Source organism: Cydia pomonella, chromosome 14 (assembly GCF_033807575.1).
Source record: "Cydia pomonella isolate Wapato2018A chromosome 14, ilCydPomo1, whole genome shotgun sequence".
In the NCBI taxonomy this organism is placed as follows: domain Eukaryota; kingdom Metazoa; phylum Arthropoda; class Insecta; order Lepidoptera; family Tortricidae; genus Cydia; species Cydia pomonella.
Window position 1 is genome coordinate 16278386 of NC_084716.1, and position 22799 is coordinate 16301184.

The 22799-nt window shown below is 35.1% G+C and overlaps 1 protein-coding gene across 2 annotated transcripts; it reads left to right on the forward strand.

Annotated features, from left to right (window-relative positions):
• The first annotated feature begins 153 nt into the window (after positions 1–153).
• Positions 154–19219, forward strand: LOC133525075 (REPTOR-binding partner). 2 transcript variants are annotated; one of them, XM_061861306.1, is made up of 4 exons: positions 154–352; positions 13650–13782; positions 14946–15067; positions 16752–19219. In XM_061861306.1, exons 1-4 carry the CDS (start codon positions 302–304, stop codon positions 16854–16856), a joined length of 411 nt encoding a protein of 136 aa, XP_061717290.1. In that variant the 5' UTR covers positions 154–301; the 3' UTR covers positions 16857–19219. The 2 variants fall into 2 exon arrangements, with proteins under 2 accessions (XP_061717290.1, XP_061717289.1); XM_061861305.1 differs by lacking the exon at positions 154–352 and adding an exon at positions 2157–2279.
• Positions 19220–22799: the final 3580 nt, after the last annotated feature.

The window sequence follows — 22799 nt, forward strand, 5'->3', positions numbered from 1 at the left end:
TACAGTGAAATTAATAATTTATTATTTTAACTGTCCAGTTTCCTATATAAATTTAAATAAATATTAGCAACGATTTCGAATCAAATTTATCTTACTGCAAACATACAAAAAAAATCAATAAATCTGTGATGTCATAGTGACGTAAAACGTCTATTCTATTTACCAAAATATGTCAAATGACCTTGCTAGTTTGTAAACATTACTTTGATAAAAGATTTTGAAATATTCTCATTAATCGTGAAGATTTTGCATCAATCAATCACTTTTGTCGATTACTAAGCAATACCTGTGAGAGTACAAAATGAACATCGATTTTGAAACCATGGCAGTGCTAGAAGAGGAATCTCAAAACGTGAGTGTTCTGTCCTTTGTTGTTAGAATTAGACCAATATGCGTTATCAGGGATGGCTTATCGGAGTCATGTGTTAATTTATCTCGGTTTTGCTCAGAATCCAATGTTTAATTTGAATAGGTTATGATTTACTTCCTGGGTTATTTTTGTTTTTGTTGACTCTGGGCTTTGATGAACTTGTTTGCAAGGTATTATTGCACAACAAAATGAAGGTCTTTCATGTCCGATTTAATTTGAAGATTTCATAGTTATATTTTTATCTGAATTTAAGACAGACTAAATTGGATGACTAAATATTTTCAAATTAGAATCTTATAAGACCAGCAAACCTCTTAAAGCCAATGATTATCCTGTGTATGTAACTAAACTTATGGTTTTGGGAATCTAAAATTGAAACTGTATATTTCTAAATCAACCAGTTTAGACGAAATCAACAATTATTCATTATATGGGATATAATCTGTATATAATTAAGTAATTTAATTTCATGAATAACTATTGCGGTAACTGAAGACAATATTTAATACATATTCCAATTAAAAAATCAAATGAAAACTACTTCACAAATAATTCGAAAAAGTAAAACTTGTATTTCCTTAAAACTTGCATTTATAGTTCTACATCTATTATTATTTCTAAAGAAAGCAAGACCCAACAACTGTAGTTTGATTTATAAATGCATAAACTTATTTTAACTATTGATTTATATACATTTTGTAAAACATGTACAGTCTCTACAGATACATTGGAGCAGCTAAAGTGCTAAAAAATATCTGAACACACACTCAGTTTATAACAAGTGTAGTTGGATTTATAAATGCATAAACTTATTTTAACTATTGATTTATATACATTTTGTAAAACATGTACAATCACTACAGATACATCGGATCAGTTATTGCTAAAACATATCTGAACACATACTCTAACACCTTAAAAATAGAGCTGTGTTCAGATATTTGTCTTCAGATTGGCGACTCCAATATATCTGATGACAACTATTTCTACAGGTTGTTAGGCAAGGTGTCAGGTAAGATCAGTGTTGAGAAAAACCACCAGCGACCAACTATTTTCTTGTTTGTGTATAAGTTATGCCCGTGTGAATAGTAAAGATATGTGTATCATGTTCATCACTGATTGTTCATATTGCTGGCATAGAGAAAATACACTAGTTAACTCTGTGCACCTAGGGGCCCATTTCTCGAACGGTATTAGACTAATATTATTATTCCTTGAACTGTCAAATCGCAGGTTACCATTGCAACACACTAATAAAATTAGTCTAATATACATATAGTGAACGAAGTTAACTAAGAGTTGTCTTCATTTGCCTTTACATAATTGTCAAATTTTTTGGTAACTGTGTTCATCCTAAGTTCATTACAGCAAGGTCAGCAAGCTACAAAAATTTGTGTTACATTATGATTTCAAATGGCGATAACACACAAACACACTGTATATATTTATTTATAAATACACTACACGTGTTAGCTCCATACTAGATTGGTCATAAATATTAACAATGCATGACATTCAACTTCACGAAACATACAAGTATGAACTAAAAGACTTTGGAACTGCTAAAGTGCAAATTAATATAGCACATATCAGTTTCTAGATAAGGTTTCGACCTATATACGCTATTTGATACTACTGAATTAAAATAATACCAAAATTAAACTTCACAATTGTGATTATTAAGCCATCTAGCGCGCGCTGTGTAAACTATTGTCGCGCGTAATTATCTTGAGTAGTTTCGAAGTGTTTTGGTAGATGGCGTTGTCGCCAAAGTCTGGACGTGGTTTTTGAAAAAAAAAATGCACTTGAATCCCTGAAAATGCGCAGCAAGGCTGGTGTCGTCGTTAAAAAAGTTTTTATATCAAAACGGGCCTCCTTGGTCCCGAGGAAGAATGGACCTGACCTAGTGGTGAGTAACTCTCGAGAAATTCTATTAAACTTGCATTTTTCGTGTGTAATATTCATGTTTTATTCTAGAATATCTATGTCGACAGTTCCAGGTATTGGGATGGAGGGTATTGATTTTTCAGGCACGGGCATTTAGGATATAGGGTCCGATTTAGTCGCTTTATTAAGTTATGTTTTTAATTGTAGTTTATGGGCCGGTCTAGGTCTATTAAAATGTTTATTTATTTATACCGCGAAATGGAGAAAGGTAGATAGGTAACTTATGTATGTTCTGTTTTAGTTAATTTAGATTTTTTAGATATACCTACCTAAATGTTTTTTTTTTAATGAACAATATGTTTAAAGAGCGGAACTTCTCAAAATAGTAAAACATGTTTGCAAGTGTTACCTACTTCGTTAATTGCGCACAAATTTTATGACTCATCGTAGGCATGACGTCATCTCACCTATTAATTGTTGAAGTTAATTTTGGGGGGAAGAACGGAACGGATGGGTGCGGTACACGCGATTCTTATTCTATTTAATTAAAACTTTTTGCTATTTTAAGGGCCTGTTTTACAATGTCTAAGTAAAGTCCCGAAGAAGGCACTTGCCGCTTATCTGACGAATAAAGTCATCGTTGGATTCGTTGGCGTTTCACAATCTTCAAATAAGCTTAACTGGTAGATAAAGTGCTAAGTTTTGCAGGAAGTTTTATGTGGCAGTTAATTTATTTGTTAATTAGCCATTCAATAGTTCAATACGAGTACTTTGCCCATTTTGAAACAGGCCCTAAGTAAAAGAAGATTCACTAAAACACGCAACTAGCTTACAAAAGTTTATTTACTTTTCAGTTTATTTAATCTTTTATTCAACAGCCTGAGTTTCCTTCTCTATCGTACTCTTTCATGTCAATGTAATTTTTCCTCAAAACCGTGGCAAATCTGCGGTACATGCTACTACATCAAAGAACATAAAAATAAACTATATGATCGTTCCGAAATCCTTAATATCTAGATAATGCATTATAATGTTAATAACATAATAATTCAGCCCACTACTGGGCACAGGCTATAAGTCCCCACGCTAACCCAATGCGGATTGGCGACTTTACATACACCTTTAAATTTCTTCGCAGATGTATGCGGGTTTCCTCACGATGTTTACCTTCACCGAAAAGCTAGTCGTAAATATCAAATGATATTTGTTACGTAAGTTTCGAAAAACTCATTGGTACGAGCCAGGATTTGGTACACCGGATTGAAAGAAATATAAACTGAAAGAACAGTCATATATTGAAGACAAAGTGGATCAATAATTTGATTTGTTCCCAATGCGTTGACTAAAGAATATGGAAAAAAGTATTGGACCGAAAACAATGTCCATCTATTCAAAGTGACGGTCCACTTTCAGACTTTTCAGAACTCTGAAACCTTTAAGTTTCACGCTAGATTTCAGGGTCACCTCAAAGACCCTAAGATCAGCGCTGTGTTACAGAGCCGTCCATATTATATAGGCACAGTATTTATAATACCATCGTTTGTTATAGGTCCCGTTATTATTTTAGGTATCATTTAAATTAGATGGTTTTATTGGTATCATTTAAATTAGATGGTTTGGTCAGCAATGGACTGTCCGAAGATTTTTTATACTACGTCAGTGGCAAACAAGAATACGGCTCGGCTGATGGTAAGCAGTCTCCATAACCTATGTACGTCTGCAATTCTAGAGGAGTTACATGCGCGTTGCCGACCCTAACACTCCGCACCCTCTTTGAGCTCTGGCAACCTTACTCACCGGCAGGAACACATCACTATAAGGTCTATAAGTAGGGTCTAGTGTGATTTGGCTGCGGTTTTCTGTAAGGTGGAGGTACTTCCCCAGTTGGGCTCTGCTCTAGATCTGGAATAACATTCGCTGTCCTGTGCCCTATCACACAAAGCGAGATGACATTCACAGTGCCCATACCTCTCTTTTGAACGTAGTTGGACATACCCGGGTCCGGGTATTTGGCTAAATGAAGCTGATTTGTATTAAGTATGTTTAGTAAGTAAAATTAAGATATAATGTAAGTATCAAACCTCAGCTACCGTCTGCTAAATAATCACTTCGCAACTTATTCACCATCAGCCTGAGATAAGTATGTAGGTACATGGGGCTTACCGCGAAAACCGAAATTCGCAAATTCCGGGGATCCTTCTCTTTTACTCTCACTAAGATGTAATTAGAGTGGCAGTGAAAAATGCCCGCAGTTGATGAACTTCGATTTATAGTATCTTTAGGTATTTAAAAAAATCTACCCTCAAATGGCTCCTTAAGGCAGTTGAGGGTAGATGAAAACATTACATGATCAAATAAAGTAGGTTTAAAGTCAGGTCGTTCAGTGACAGATCCAGGCGGTTTTGTATTTGGTTGGTTAACCAATAAATATTAAAACTACCCGAAAATGTACAAATTGTTTGTTTACCTTTTTTTAAATACCTAAAGATACAGACTATAGGTAGTGGCCGTTTCGTCGGTTCATATTATTGAGGCAATCCGTTACTATTGTTTACAAGATGCATGTCACGGACATCTAAATAGCTGTATAGTCTTCGTAACTAGGCACATCATAACTACGCAACTACAATTATTTTACAACTAAAATTAACTGAAACTGGATACTGGTACCTAAATAGGCAACATCAACAGTATCGGCTCAGGGTGCTTAGCCAATATGCCAATCGTTAACGTTGCGTAGCGAAGTCATCTCTCTCTCTCTATCACTTTTCTTTATCAGTGCGACAGTGAAAGTTGTGCTTCGTTTCGCTACGGGGACGTAAACGATTGGCACGTTGGCTACGCACCCAGACTACCTACACGTCAAAAGTAGATTTGACTGAGTTAACAGAGGGCCTACAGCGAACCACGTTCGACGTCTTGCCTCTCTGTCGCACTTGTTTACTATACGTAAGTGTGACAGGGAGACAACACGTCGAATGTGGTTCGCCGGTAAGCCCTCAGATATAGGTGGCTGATACTTCTAGCGCGTTGTTTTATCCGCTACTATTGATACTCACTGTAGGTTCTCGAGGACCTACCGCGAACACCGAAGTTCGCAAATTGCGGGCGTCTTTCTTTTTTCCTCCAATTAAGACGTAATTAGAGTGACAGAAAGATGCCCGCAATTTCGGTGTTCGCGGTAGGGCCGGCAGGCCCTCTGCTATGCCACTGTCCAGAAAGTATCAGCTTTTGACAGACTGTACCATCGCCCACACTGTTAACTGTCCATCGGTGGACCTTATTACAAAAGGCATAAGGTCCACCGATGGACCGTTAAAGAGGTTGTTTGACCTTACAGGGCTTTATGTGACGTTCATAAGCGCATTGTAATGTGCCTACTTAGGAAATAAACTATCATTATCTAGCTGATACCTAAAACGTTTTTAGGACCCCTAATATAACCCTATTACCATAATTTGTCCTAGCTAAAAGTAGTCAAATGCCGAGTGCGTTCTATGTTAGTTAGTTTCATCACACTCGCTCGAAAAAGATCATATTTCATGCAGATGTGCTGAAGGACGAAGGCCTATTTTGTTCCCGCGGGAGTTAAGGATTGTAAAAAAAAGCTATAAAGGGAGTTAGGTATAGCTTTTTTTTATTATGTCACTTATTCATACAAACCAAGTAGCATAAATGAGTTTTACTTTTAAAATACTGACGTTTATCATTTAATATTTTTGTTTATGTTTAAAATTATTTTATTTGATTAATTTAACAGCCGTTTAAAATATTTTAACATAATTTTCAATCGTGGCTGAATGCCGAATAGGTCTGTGCCTTCGATGCCTCGCCTGTCAAGAAATTACAAAATGGCGAACGAATGTTTGATATGTCACCGTATTAAAGAATTATTTCGCTTAAAATTTAGTTTTTTCCTCGCAAGGGTGATGAAAACATTGTGTGTAACTCCGGGGGTAAGAATATTGTAAACTCGGTTAGCCCCCTCGTTGCACAATGTACTATTGTTGTGTCGTATGTCTGTACTACGTCGCATTTCTATCTACATATATGAAGAGAGGCAAATAACGAAATTTTTCGATTTTCGCAGTAGATTCTCTGTATTCAAAATTTAGACTTTGCTGTACGGATAAGTAGGTATTATATGAGACTCCTTAGGTGTTTATCGCACCTACCCAGACAAACAATTTAACGTTTGATAAAGATAACACTTGCATGTTTACATCTATAAATAACTGCTATCGATCGATACTACTTACTTAGACATTGAAACTCTTTAACAAGACTAGAAAACCGGTTAAATTTCCAAACCGTTATCAATGTTATCATGTACTTGGCGCAAAACCTCTTAATTTCGGTTTCGCTCGAAAACCGTTATTTTTAAACCGGTTTTTATGATAACAGTTCTTGTGAAATTAACCGGTTTAGAGCAGTAAAAACTGGTTTCCTCCTATGTCGGTGTCTATGTTTACGTGGTGTGCCACAAGGCCGGCCAGCCGTTTCATCGTTCTTCGAATAAACCGGTTTTTAGGTTACGATGTTCTTAAAACGTTCGCGTTCTTATAAAAGTTCGGAGGAAAACCGAAATAAACCGGTGTTTACCGGTATTTTATAAACCCAAGTTGTTGGCAGCCCAATAGCAGTAAAGCGCACGACTTTCAACCCGAAGATCGCCGGTTCGAATATCGGGCCGTTTGTTAGATTTTATGTAGAGTACGACATTTCTTTTGATAAAGTCAGACCAAGATAGGCAGCGATTTTGACAGCCCAGGTAGTGCAAATGTTATTTATTGAAAACGACAAACTTCTATGAAATTATGACGTTTACTTAACACTTTCACAGGCTTGGTTGTCAAAATTGCTGCCAACTTAGCTTGGTCTCACGCTACTTCATGCTCATTTTTGGGTAAAAGGAAATAAGGCAGCCGGAGTAATCCCAAATCCTAATATTTAATGCGTACTTTTCCTTCTGCGTTGGAATGTCAGAAAGCTCAACGAAGAACTGTAAAAGCTTGCCTCTGGCCTGGTCCGAGTAGCCAATATTTTCTAAATCTGCTAGAAACAAATTAGCGTTCCCCTGGCACGTCGTTGTACAGCCAGCATCAAACGTGTATCAGACTACGCGTCAAAAGTATATGTCACTCTCAAACAGCTTATCAAAAAGAAAGATAGAGTATGTAGACGCGAAATGTAGAGATTAATCTCTATTTGGAATGGTTATCCAAGGTGGCGGATTTTTGGCGAGTTATTTCATCAGCTAATATTGATGCTGACTGTATACAAATTTTGTCTTAGACTTTGATATAAGTACGAGTATAAAGAAACTGTAAAGGTTAGGGCGCGCAGAAAAATAACTCTCTAGGCGTTTACGCGGTAAAGATAAGCAATCATCTAAATCCCGCGCGGATTGCGATTTTTTATCATAATTAACCTGCCTTACATAATAGGCATATGACAACTTGACAAGTAATACAATTATAATGAATTTTTTGTCTTTTAACAATTATATATTTTTTAAAAGAATAATAATGTATGCCTGCCTTTTTTTTGCATTATCATTAGTCACAACAGTTAAAGGCCGAACCTTTTTTCCTTAAATGACAGCACTGCAATAAACACAATTTCTGTAGGTGGGTATGGGTACCTAAGAACACACGATCGAACCTTCTTACCGCAGTCCGTAACATGTTTGTCGGTATATTAGTATAAATTCATTGCGTTTATTTGCCGTCGTAATTTTTAAACAGCTATTTTTCCTAATTTTCCGACTTTCCATAGCACGCAAGTGTGTAATTGAGACTGAGTTATTTTCAAGTAAATTTTTAACAAGCAGAAACGTCTGCGAATGATGCTATTAAGCTTAGAATAAATTTAAAAGGGCAAAAATTACTGTCTTGGGTAAGACTTGAACTAAAAAAAAATTTAGTATGGGTAGCACATCGTTACTGGTGAATTTCCAATATGACTTGGAACTCCGGTAGCCGTCTAAGAAGTTCTTACGGTAGATGTCGCTAGGGTCCCCTAGACCCATATGGTGGAAAATTTGCTGCCTATGGATGAGATCTTGGTGGCTCAGATGGCAGAGCGCTGGAGTATCTATCCAGGGGCCGTGAGTTCAAGTCTCACCCAAGACAGTAATTTTTCCACTTTTAAATTTATGAGTTATTTCCAGTCCCAGATAATTTCATTTCAAAATATATAACAATTCAAGGATCGTCTTCAGGGCTTAAACCTTTAACTTCATGTCAAATTTTACCTAAATCGATTCAGATGATTAGTCGTGAAAAGGTAACAAAGATACAGGCAGAATTATTTCCAGTTTCCAATTTCCTATTACTACAGTTGTAATGTGAGTTGTAGACATAAAGCTGATTATTTTTCCCGGTATTGTTACTATTTGGCTTGGCACCGACTTAAAACATATCAGTTGGTAACGCATATATGTACTTAAAAAAGGATATTATTTTATTGAATCCTTTTTGAAGTCGGTTACTTTTTTTAAAAAAAAGTTTTTATTTTTCTATTTTTAGTTTTAAGGCATTGTTAAAAGCGTATGCGTGACGCGTGATGCATGAATAAAAATCACAATCATGTCTAACACTAAACTCGTTACCTTTAATAAATAATCAGGAGTTTTCCTGAGTCCCTCTGGGAAGTCATTCCTCTGCCACTACTCTAAATTATCATCAAAAGATCAACATCATCAGATCCACTTCATCAAATTTATGGTTTTTGAGAAAAAAGCCTGTTTGCTTAAAAAACCTTTGAAAAATTTTTGACGTGTTCAGCCTCAATTATTTGTAAATGTATTTTATAAATTTTAAATTTCAAACTGAGCTCAACATTCGTTCCCTAAATTATTTGCACAGCGGATTCGGGAATGTATGAAGGTCAAAGCTGCATGCGAGTTAGGGTTAGCGGTTAGTATTATTACACCACGTTGTGACTATATTTAGCCTTTTCCAATGACATATTCACCTATTGACATAATACAATGTAGACACCGGCATTAAAATTTTGTCATGTAGTATTTACTTAGATATTTGCGTCTCAATTTACTAATTCTTTGACGACCTAGGACATTATATGCGCAATTGCGCAGTTAAGTAAAACGCAGTTTTTTCACGGCGATGCATTCATAAAGTAAACGCACTACAGAAAACGCAGTCATTCAGCCAGTATTCGTTCGAGCGTTAAGGTCATTCCAAAAAGGTAATCTATTGCGTTGCAGTTTGCTGGCTGGTTATCCGTCGAAAAGTTTTGTTTTTAAATAAAGAACGCAACGCGTTCTGCGCAGACCGAGCGGCGCAGTCAGTCTGTTTTCGAACGGTAGAAGGAGCGGACACGACGCGGCGATCCACTGGAAAAACGTAAGTTTTAATCTGATTTTAGCAAGTTTCTTGAATAAAAACCTAAGTTAAATAAAAGATTATATAACATTGCGTATTTAAATAAAAGTTAAACTTGCTAGTTTGTCGTTTAGTTAACGGTTTTGTTTAAAGGTTAGATTTACTACGTCGCAAATGAGCAACGTAAGTACGACGCAGTTCGCGCGTGCCGGTGTTGTGTTGCTAACCGCGATACAAACAACTGCGTATTTGCGTAACTGCAATGTGACTGAATGTATTTTAATGGATATTAGGTGTTAGGATATTATATCTAATATGATAGGTCATGCCAATTGCATATTGCAGGGCGTTTAAGGCATGCGCAGTTTCTAGAATCCCGGTGCATTTCATCGATTTGTATGGTTTATTAATATACGTCGTATGCATTATACAATATTCTCATTTATACATAGGAAACAATGGATAGCTTTATGCAATACCTGTAGCTGTAACTGGAAAGCGAACATTTCGTTTCGATCTTGCCGATTCAAACTCAACGTTTTAGGTCAAAAGAAACTTAGGTATTAGTTGGGTACCTATATTAGTTACTGACCATTATTCATCTAAAAATGTCTAAAAATAAATGAACGAATTTGAACATGAAAGCACCTTATCCTAAAACGCATTTTAGGTAAAATGGATATGCATTTACCGTAAATGCTGTCGTTTTATTTTTCGTGATAATATTTGGTGAGTAGATAGAGTTCCCTATTCTGTGCCTACAATATGTATAAGTTTAAGTGCAATTCTTCCACTGAGTTACGAAATCTTATTAATATTTCGTAAAACAACAAAAATTTGTCCGAAATTGAGATTTCGTTTTTATTTCACCCAGAATAAGGAGTTCTTCAAACTTACCAAATTTTATCAAAATCTGACGAAAAAAATCCACTACAAAATAAAAATCGGCCCAGGATCGGTTTGTTACATTTGCTCCTTCGGCCTTAAGAGGTGTATTAAACTAGCCAACATAGTTGCAACATTTGATGCAACACGCAAAATGGCAGAGGTCAGAGCTTAATTTATGACGTCACCCGGGCGGAGGCGAGTGCGTCCCTGGACTGCACGCCGCATTTATATCCTGCTGCATAAGCTCCAATATATTACTTTTAGAGATGTACTTACAAATTTACTTTATATTATTATTAAGCAAATTCTGTCAATACTTACAAATTAAGAATACTTACAAGCCACTAAGGCTCTGTGAGCTGTATATTTCGCGAACCCCCATGGCTCCGCCATTTTGAAAAAAATCCTAAAACGGAATCGACAGAAAATATCAATATAATTAACGAACCTGCTCACCAAATGTAATTTTTTTTCCCACCTTTTACCAACTCGATTTGGTGGTAACTACTAGGAATTTTTTTTCCCAGTACTTACCACCAAAATTTGGTTAGCGTTCAATACTAATAAAACAGTCTAAATATAGAGTGTTTTAATCAATAATTAATTATAAGTTAAAAGTGATCAAAAATAGTCGATCTTTGACTGATTTGTTTGTTCGTTCTTATAATTGTGACGATATTTATTGAAATGGACCTGATTGTCGATGGTGCTTACGTCATTATCAGCGATGCTCCTATATAAATAAAACGCAGTGCGGCGTAAGTGCCCTCGACAAAATTCAGATTCCATAGATAACGTCACAATTAATTCAATTTACAATTAATAAGATAACTTTCAACCAATCGTCAATTTCTCTTTATCTTTTAATTTTATGCACTTGCACAGGTTTTATAATTTTTGATCATTTTAAAAGCATTTAACTGAAACACTAATCGACTTATAACTATTTGTTAAAGCACTCTTTATTTATACTTTACTATTTCTACTGTTTTTATTAGTAAGGTGGGAAAAAAAATCCCAGTAGTTACCACCAAACCGAGTTGGTGTTAACTAGTGGGATTTTTTTTCCCAGTAATTACCAGTGGTAAAAGGTGGGAAAAAATTCCCAGTACTTACCACTGGTAACAACTTGGTGGTAACTAGTGGGAATAACCCAATGAACATTGGACCAAGATATTCCGTACATCGTCTTCTAAATCGGCTGACAAATATAAAGCAGAATTTTAAAACATTACTTTTAAAATCACTGCTTGATTTACTCTTAACTTAACCCGTTAACGGTCCAGATTAACAAAAATACACGATTTAAGCCTCAGTGCCTTTTAAAAGTACTGAAAAAAAAATACAGAGATGTGATGTTATACGGTGGTTATTTTTACCGTTTAGTATCTAAGTGTACCCTATAAAAGGCAAAACGGGGCTAAGTTACTTTTATTTATTCTGACGTTTCGTGTGTGACATTAGTATAAATAAGCTTTTAATGTAAATCAATAATAAAGGTCTGGAAGACATCACTCTTTAGATTTGAGGTTGATTGTTGCCAACCTCTTCTTTAGTTATTGTTTTCCTTATTGAGGTGGTAACTATAATACATTATTATCGAGGCTCGGAAGTAGCTACTAGCTGACTGAGGATTAATTTTAAATGGACGACAATTTAATTGAATCCGAAGCCAACAATTAGCCGTCCAGCCGATGCTTTTCAGGTTATTTCCACCAAGTTATTGGTGAACACTGGGAAAAAAAATCCCACCTTGAAGTATTTGCCATTTGTTCCTACTATTTTTATATTTGATAGAATAATATAAAAATATAATGAAATACATAGGCAATTTTTCTAAACGGGAAAAACCGTGAACCAAAATAAATGAGCTTTCCATCATCATCATCATCTTCCTCGCGATGTCTCGGCATTTTTGCCACGGCTCATGAGAGCCTGTGGTCCGCTTGGCAAACTGATCCCGAGAATTGGCGTAGGCACCACTTTTAAAGACCAACAAACATTTATCGACAAATATTTTCAGGCATTAAAACACATAGCACTTAAACCATACACAGCTATCAGCACTAAACGAAAAACAAATTAAAAAGCAAACACCTTACCTCATTGCAATTTCAACCATAACGCACTTATATTTAAGGTAAATAATCGTTGCACCGCTTATCTTGTGCAAGTTCCAATAAGGTTTTAGTGTCAACGACCTAACGTGTTTGTCGCGTTATCTGAGGACGTTACTTTCAGGGCCAGAGAGTATTCAATTGGCACTGCACTGTGTTTCGTGTAGCCCAAGTGACTGGGCATAATTAGTGTTTTGTTTTCAACCTACATCCATTACCATTAGGAAGAAAATGTTAATAAACTGCCTACTCTTTTACCTCAGAATTCTGTAATTATGTACTGAATAATCTCATTCTTGTCTGAACTCAGATTGGGTAATGAGATAATTGTGAAAGGTGTATTGGCCTTCGCCATCAGATATATCGAAGCGGCCAAGGTGCTCACAAACATCTGAACACGGCTCTATTATTGTCAAGGTGTTAGAGTGCGTGTTCAGATATTTTTAAGCACCTTGGCCGCTCCGATATATCTGATGATGACTGTACCTTTTCGGAAACTGGCTAATTTTGACAATACCTAATGTCTACAAAATTCAAGCACTTTCTGGTGTAACAACAGTAAGCAAGATGCCTTGGTAGGAGTTGCTGTTGCGTACCTACGTGTTTGCACCTGACTTGTCTTGAATGGATCTGATCTGTTCCTGACAGTCTTATACTATGTTGTAATTGTAAAGTTCGGTGTAGACGTGAACGTGCGCGTGCGCCAAAATGTCACAGCCGTGTACAGTCAAGTGTAAAAATATGGGTGTACACATCTTACTCAAAAATATGTCCCATAGCATCTTATTTCAGTGTAATAAGAGCGTAGTACCATATTTATGAGACGATTTATTTGATACATATTTTTGCACTTGACTTTACGCACACGTCACGTAAGCGGCGGTGTGCTCCCTCTCATAAAGATCTGTATATCACAACTAGCAAGCGCACGTTTGCTCACACGCATCCGGTGTGCACAGGCCTTAACGAGACGTGCTTAGCGATTTTTTTTACTACAAATTATAGTCTAAAATCTCACCGTATACGCATTGCCAACAGGAGTCCATAGACGGCGTATACGGGTCGCTCGGCGCGTCGGGTCCGGAGACGGAGCGCCGCGAGAGCGGGAAGCGCGGCCGGCGGCCTGGCAGGAAGGCGCAACTCGACAAGCAGGATATGAAAGCCAAGCTGGGTGAGTATGGACAGCCAACCAACTAATTAATTACCATATAATGTTTTCACAGTAAGTGATGCCAATGGCGTAGTAAATTGGATGAGGTTCCACAATAGGTCAGGAATCAAGATGTTCGATAGTACCAGTACAGTCAGTGTGACCCCCCTGCAAACGAATTTCCATGCGGGGGATGGGGGCTCTCATTTATATCTGCAGCTGGCTATACACCAACAGGGATAGACTGAAAACTGTACACTAACAGTGAAAGACATCGGGCCCGAGAGCTAGAGCGACTTGCCATCGTACGCCGTCTTATAAGATAAAACTGTAGAGATTGTAAAACAGTTATTGGTTAATTTTTATAGTACTTAAGGCTAAACTAAGTTAAGCCCTATACGCATTTAAACGGTTCAAGAACTTACATGCAATATTCGATTCATTGCTAACTATCTACACAGCACAATGAATTCAGTCGATCGACCAAATAAAAATCGCATGCAAGTTCTTGAACTGTCTAAATGGGGCTTAACTTAGTTTAACACAGTGTGTACCAGTCTCTACATGTGTATAGTCTCGTGATAGATAACTGGCAATGATTATTTGAATTCAGAACTATCGCCAAGTGGCAAGCATCTGAGTTAGTCGATATTGCTGTTGTTCGTTTTTGAAGAAAAAAAGATCATTAAATATTATCAGAAATCTACCTCGAGTGTTTACATTCCCCACCTCAGATAGACCGTATCTCTTTTAGAGTACCTACTTGTTCTATAGTCTAAGTTCCACCGTTACTACTAACGCAAGCTAAGAGACCTACGTGGCGTCCATTTTGTGCACCTGCTGACATTGCATCCGTGAAGGTGATTAGAAATAGCCGAGACTAAGCTCTGGTTACGAGGCCATCCCATAACAAACAAGGCATATGCGTTTATTGAAATGTATGTGGCTGATTTATCTTAAGTAAATGTAATTTTTATGATAGAGCCAATACTCGTACAACTATAAATAAATAAACAATAATAGCGAAAATCGTTGACAAGTTATACCTTTGGAACTTGTAAGGAAATATACGTCGTATCGTAGGTATTTGGGCCAAAATTAATGTAAATTTAAACTATTATAAGTACTGACTTAGCTTATTCAAAATTGACTAAGTGTAGATATTTTTAACCGCCCTTTTCCAGAGCGGAGTAGGCAGTCAGCGCGCGAGTGCCGCGCCAGGAAAAAGCTCCGGTACCAATACCTGGAGGAGCTGGTGGCTGACCGGGAGCGCTCCGTGCTCGCTCTGAGGAAGGAGCTGGACAAGGTAACACAAACAAACAGACAGGACCAAACAAATCTGTAAGGGCAACGAAAGCTCCGGTACCAATACCTGGAGGAGCTGGTGGCTGACCGGGAGCGCTCCGTGCTCGCTCTGAGGAAGGAGCTGGACAAGGTAACACAAACAAACAGACAGGACCAAACAAATCTGTAAGGGCAACGAAAGCTCCGGTACCAATACCTGGAGGAGCTGGTGGCTGACCGGGAGTGCTCCGTTCTCGCTCTTGAGGAAGGAGCTGGACAAGGTAACACAAACAAACAGACAGGACCAAACAAATCTGTAAGGGCAAGGAAAGCTCCGGTACCAATACCTGGAGGAGCTGGTGGCTGACCGGGAGTGCTCCGTTCTCGCTCTTGAGGAAGGAGCTGGACAAGGTAACACAAACAAACAGACGACCAAACAAATCTGTAAGCGCGAGGAAAGCTCGGTACCAATACCTGGAGGAGCTGGTGGCTGACCGGGAGTGCTCCGTTCTCGCTCTGAGGAAGGAGCTGAACAAGGGAAGACAAAAAAACAGACAGGACCAAACAAATCTGTAAGGGCAAGGAAAGCTCCGGTACCAATACCTGGAGGAGCTGGTGGCTGACCGGGAGCGCTCCGTGCTCGCTCTGAGGAAGGAGCTGGACAAGGTAACACAAACAAACAGACAGGACCAAACAAATCTGTAAGGGCAAGGAAAGCTCCGGTACCAATACCTGGAGGAGCTGGTGGCTGACCGGGAGTGCTCCGTTCTCGCTCTTGAGGAAGGAGCTGGACAAGGTAACACAAACAAACAGACAGGACCAAACAAATCTGTAAGCGCGAGGAAAGCTCGGTACCAATACCTGGAGGAGCTGGTGGCTGACCGGGAGTGCTCCGTTCTCGCTCTGAGGAAGGAGCTGGACAAGGTAAGACAAAAAAACAGACAGGACCAAACAAATCTGTAAGGGCAAGGAAAGCTCCGGTACCAATACCTGGAGGAGCTGGTGGCTGACCGGGAGCGCTCCGTGCTCGCTCTGAGGAAGGAGCTGGACAAGGTAACACAAACAAACAGACAGGACCAAACAAATCTGTAAGGGCAAGGAAAGCTCGGTACCAATACCTGGAGGAGCTGGTAGCTGACCGGGAGCGCTCAGTGCTCGCTCATGGGGCCTCATGATGACAATCGTACTTGACAAACGCCAAACGAAAAGAAAAAATGTACCTGGATGAAGCGTGAATAGTCCATACATTAGGTATTTAAGTTTCGATTGGCGATTTCTATCAAAGGTTGTCGTCTTAGCTAGACCCCCAGAATGTGGTACTTATCTGGCTTGTAGGATCGTTTTTTACCCCTGATGGTACGGAGACATTTAGGTTAATAAGCTGTTGTTTGTTTGTATGTTAAAAAAATCCTTATGTCTAAAATGGATTGATCTGCAGCCATATCCAGATTTCAGCGGATTTGTGTTACATTAGCAATTGTTGAGGTTTACTAAACTAAGTCTTATAATTTTTTAACGGTTCACAATAAAATGAAGAAGTTACGACTAAATAAATTTAAGAGATCTAAACAATTTTAATACAACTACAATTTTAATTTTGATCGAAACCAATCAAGTTTTCGTTGTTTTGTTTTAATTACTGTAACAACAAACGAATATTATTAGAATTATGAACTGGTTATAACCAAAGTGTTTAAATATTTCAGTATTACAAATGGAATCTAGAGCTGGACCAGGGCCGTATGCCCGAGGGTCTGGAGGCGATGCTCCAAGAGCTAGGCGTAGTCAAACAGGAGGAGAAACCCTTCTAGGCCTGCCGAGGTTCCCTGCTATCTCCCCCTTGGAGGAAACGAGGTAAAATCTACCAAAAATATCTTTTCTACAAACCCCGAAGACCTTCAAATATCTTCGTTTGGATCCTTCATCAGATTTTCAAGATTTCGCCTCTTCGTTTGGATCCTAAATAAAACATCCAATTTACGTCGTTTTGTAGTTTACTAAGATTGAAATTCTTATTATGTTAAAATTCAAAGATTGACTCTTCATGTAAAATATTTGGATCCTAATTTGTATGTTTTAAGGAGTAGATTCGATATGTTTACAAAAAAGTCGACCCAATTATTTAAAATATCTGGATCCTAAATTAACGTATCGAGACTTTAAATATTTATTTGGATCCTTACAATTTTATGAACTGAAATTTATTTACACCCAAATTTTGCAATGTTATCGTTTATATTTTTAGAAACAAAGTGTATGACACTGTTATATTTAGGACAGTTTAAAACTAAAAACGTATCATGTAAGGGACAGATAAGCAGGGAATTGAAAGAGTTGTGTATTTTCAGATCAAGTATACAATATTTATATTCCATATACATACATTTTCACTTTGGATTTTGCGGAGTATCTAACATATATAATAAATTTAATGTATATATATATATATATATATAAATAATAATATATGTATATTGGAGGCCTCCCGGAAGACATGATAAAACTGAATGACGAAGCTATCAAGTGGATTAATTAAGTATCTGGAGTTCGATTTATGATTTCTCTGTGTCCTTATAATGTAATGTCATACGATTAAATAAATAATGTATTATGTATGATTTTGAAGCCAGAATATGCCTTATTAATTTCATAATTGGTTTAGTTATTTTCAAATTCAGTAATTACTCGGCTAAGTCTACAAACAATAATAGGGGATAGGACTGTAATCAAAGTCATTACATATTTTATATAATAAGATATTAAAGCATTAAACTACATAGAAATAAAGGTCCTGTATTATTTATTTATAGTTAAAGAATATCATATTCACAGATTGTTTTGATATTTCTAAAAGGTAACTAATTTAAGCAAGTTCTGTCGTCTATTACTAAATCTATATTACTTACTTATTAAGAAATAGTTTACTTTACATAAGGTTAGAGTACAAAAAATTTAAATAAGTATAATATTAGTTGTCTAATAAAAAGAAGACCGGTATTCTTCGAAGTTCCTTTAAACTCCGCAAAATCGAAAGCCCTAGGCGTAAGTATACTTTTTTTTTCAAAGTTTTTGATGTGACGCACATATTTTTAGAGGGATATATTATGTGTATATTCACAGAACTATTGTGTTAATTTAAGTTTTAGTTTTGTGTTTTTATATTTATTATGAATCTATGACTATAGCTGATTTTAAGTTTTGTTATTTGCCAGTTTCTGGGATCATTTACTAATTTATTAAACGCCAACTTTAATCAAATAGTTGTGGTTATGTGTTAGGATTAAGCCTATCTTTTGAATTGATGGTAAATTACGTGGTTTTTATTATTTTTAACGAATCTGTTTAGAATAACCTTATAAAATTGTGTGCCAGAATTATTTTAATGCGGTTTAAGTTTTAGTATCTACACTTTATTGAAATAGAATTTTATTGATGTTTGATATTTTCAATCTTAGATGGATTTCTTTGCTTATAAGAACATGTCATTTATTGGTTGCTAGTTTTATCTCATTTATCTACATATTTCTAAAATATATTACTCAACAAAATTAAATTCTAATCGTTGTTAGAGAGTTCAGTACTAAACTTGCGCTAGGTTTTATTAAAGTATCTATTTTTTGTATGTAAAACAAGAATAAGATTGAAAATTTCAAACAAACTCATGTGTCAATATTTAGACAAAGGATCTCGTCTTAAGTAAGTACAGAATATATAATCTCTAGATCATATCATAATTGTCTTTCTTGTACTAATTCATAAAAGCACAAAAACGTTATGTGACCTATGATAATTAAATATTTGAGAGCCATACAACGTGGATATTTTCAAATCAGAGTGAATAGACATCTCTTAAGTAACCGTGCTCCATCCTAGACAGCATCACCACTAATAGGTAAGATTGTGGTCAAATAAGTACTTAACTATATCCAATGAAAAAGAAAGCTTGTGATTGAACTGCTTGACCAATTGAGATCTTTTGCTGAGTATTGTCACTAGTAACATATTAGCGTAAACCTAATACATAGTATAATTAATTACCAAAAACATCTAGGTTGGTATACTCGTCAATGGCGTGATAAAGTACATAGTTGTTTTCGTACACATCATATTTGAGTTTTGCATCGAATATTTTTACTTATTTAATTAGGCTAATTAATACATTCACTTATTTTTACTTTATGTGTTTAAGTCACAAATTGAAATAAAAGACACCAAGGGAAAATGTTAATGAAAATATATTTATATGTTTTGCATGATAAAAAAAAAAACATTCTAAAGTTTACGAATAAAAAAAGAATCGTCTTCGATGTTAATATGTTTTAAGAATTGTTCATTTGGCAAAGCCACTTTTTGCGTTTTCTATATTAATTAATAATAGTTACTTTTGATTTAAGGTTACTATAATTTTAATTAAGTTAATTTGCAGTGAACTTCCTTCGTTCAATTATTAGTTTCAATTTGCGTTTTATTTAATAGTTTTACCAACATGTGGCTTAATAGTCATTTAGCATATTAAGTTTTTTCTTAAGTTCTTCAATAGATTTTATCATTTGCTTTATCAATGACAGTTTCTTCAATTATAAAATTTATAAATATTTAATATATATATATATATTATATATATATATATATATATATATATATATATATATGTATAAAATTATGTTAAATGATTTAGAGTTATATTTATAATGTAGAATCATATCTTTAAACTCTATTCACCATGAAATTTACTTAATTTGAAATTAACTTATCAATCAAAGTTTATTGTAATATTAAAAGTAGCCTTACTAATATAAAAATAAAACTGGGGACTGTCGGTGATTAACGCTAAAAATTATGTTTCTTTTATTAATTCATCAATCTATAAAATTGATTTTTCCACCATTTAATTTGGATATTTACGTTTTCATCGGCGAATGGTACAGGGGCAATTTGCCTATTACATAGTTGTGAGCAGATTTGAGATTTCCTCACAGCTATTTTAAGCTTAATCTGCAGCGGGAAAATTGCCTAAAAATACATTATTTTTCTTGAAAGAAAAAACAAGAAAAAGAAAGAAAAGAAAATTATATTGACGTTAAAAATATTGAATGGACTTTTATCTTTTTTTTTATTTTATTTTTACTTTTTTTTATCAGTTATTACAATAAATACAAATAAACGTTATATTTCCTTTGACTATTCAGGGTAGGTTTTGTAATCCATGCCAAGCCAAGCCAAAAAATATAATAATTTATTTTTAAATGTTAATTTTAATTTTTTAAAGTTTTGTCAATAATCCGCCTTCCGATCGCATTATCTATATTTGTGAAAATCTAAATAGCTTCATTGTTGTCGTTTTCAAATCAGATTTTTATATTTGAAAAGTATTTTTATAAAGAAAACAACAAAAACTAAAATTGTGGGGAGGCAATTCTAAATGAAGGTTTGCCTAACACTATGATATTGCATTGTAGGAGATACTTCAATACAATGTTATATTTTAGAAAAAAAAAGGAATACTTCATACAACCTATGGAAATCCACCTCAATAGAATTAAGATTGTAGTTTTTAGTATTAGTTAAGTGTGCCATTTATGTAAAGACTTACACTGCACTTTTTTTAATTTAGGATTTTTTTGTTATTTCTACTAATATTCACGATTTCTTTCGATCCTAATAAGAATAACAAGTGTCACAATTTCCATAGGTACATTTTTCGTTCTTTACATTCCGTTATCGTTATACAAAATCTAAGAATAATGGGTAGGTAAGCATACGGAAATAAAAATCTTGGGACACTTTTTTTCGTAGCAGGATCGAAAGAGCTCGTAATTCTGAGTAGAACTAACATAAAAATCCCAATTTAGAAAAAAGTATACTGTACCTACAACTTCAAATACCCAAAATGGCCAAGTTACTATAAAAACTGCACTTTTGATATTTGATTCAATCAATAAAAACTTTAATATAATGATGAGAACTTTCCAAATAAGAAATTGACATAAAATAGATAAGTGTAGGTAAATATAGTTAAGCGTATGTAAGGCACATTTACACTGGTCCGTTTAGGCTGCGTTCGCTTTGCACATCGGATGCGGTCAGCGGAACAGTGTAAAGGTATTTTTAATTTATTATATTGATTTTTAATATATTAATTAGTTTGTTTTATTTATTTTATTACCTATTTATATAACCTATTCATTGAAAAGTGGGGTATGGCTAGCATATGCTTAGTTTTTTAACTATTCCAATGAATTTACTTTTTTTTATTTAATTTAATGTATAGTTATACTAGAGACTCATGAAGCTTAAACGAAAATGATAAACCAGAAAATGTTGGCATCGATTATAAGAAGATCTATTTATTACACGAATTGAAAATTGATTGTTAGTTCAAAACCAAGTGATTATCAATGTTACCTTAACGTTATCTATACATAGATATTTAACATTGTTAAAGAAGAAAGCTACTGCATAGTACATAACGCGTTCGATATCTTGTTTGTTTTGATATATTGGTAGTTTCCTATTATCTTGCAATTATATACTACAGTTTTTATTTTATATGTACGTACTAAATATACGTAATACGAAAATTATGTACTTACCGATTTGTAATTGACGTGCATTCTTCAAACATCTCTGTTTTTTACAGGAAGTAGAAGTTATATTATTTTTTTCAGTATTAATCTTTGACTAACTTATCGATAACCGATTTGTCGATGTTTTATTTTCTCAAACACTCGTTTTGCCACCCCTTTAGTTATATTAAATCAAAACTCAATAAAATTCTGAATAAGCATTATCAGGTATTTTTTTAGGTCCGAAACACAAAAGTAGACGTACCAAAAATATATTAAATCGGAGAACCTGCCCCATACAAAAAAAAAAAAAACATGTAATCATTTTCACGTATTTTTTTAATAAATAAATAAAAATAATTTATTTCAGACCGATAAGATCCATAAATTTTGTTAGTAACAGGAAAATAATTCTTACACCCTTAATATAGTGCAAGTATGTCCTTAACATTTTTTGTTACACCCTGATAAATAGCTTTATTTACTTATAACATATATATGTATAAGTAAATTTATAATAGATATTTACTAAGTAAGTATATTAAGCTTCTCTCAAGTCCCTATGCAGTGTTAGATAATAAGTTACAAGTACTTATTCTAATAACTTCTCATAGTAAGCCATGTAAATATAATTTCAAATGACAGCGATTCTGAAATCATATATCGTAATCGATTACAAAATAAAAGTCTATGTAACTGCTATAGGTAGATACTTATAATGTAGGTATACGTTTAAGATCGTAAGGTAGAACTCTTAGTTTGTGACATAATTAAATACTCATGGTGTACTTAGTGATGTTAGATAACCTTAAGGAACTTCAAGAGTAAAGGCTATAAAAATGCCTATTAAGCTAAGCTAAGTCAGTATTTAGATATTAAATAAGTATAGCGTTAAGCCACACAGGTTGCCAGAGATAAGTAATTAGAAATCGCCTTATAAGATTCAATAATTAAGTATTCTCCGTTTTATTGCTAGGATAAGATACGGAATTAATAATCGCCATCTCTAGGAAGCAGCTGCACAGTATTGCCATGTCAAGAAATCGGCTTCCCATCCTTATTTTCTTGGATAAAAATGAAAGTGTCGGATGTAGGTGCCACTGCGTTACTTTAAAAACAAGAAATAGTTTTTTTTTTATATACATTCAGCTTTTGACAATTCCTTCAGGTCTCTCAGTAGGGCTTAAT

What these genes read in the sequence shown, in the direction of transcription:
- LOC133525075 (XM_061861305.1), top strand. Translation starts at nt 2,190, where the DNA reads ATGCGCAGCAAGGCTGGTGTCGTCGTTAAAAAAGTTTTTATATCAAAA. An exon ending in AGAATGGACCTGACCTAGTG is followed by an intron (nt 2,280 to 13,649) that starts GTGAGTAACTCT and finishes CATTGCCAACAG; the next exon opens with GAGTCCATAGACGGCGTATA. An exon ending in GGATATGAAAGCCAAGCTGG is followed by an intron (nt 13,783 to 14,945) that starts GTGAGTATGGAC and finishes GCCCTTTTCCAG; the next exon opens with AGCGGAGTAGGCAGTCAGCG.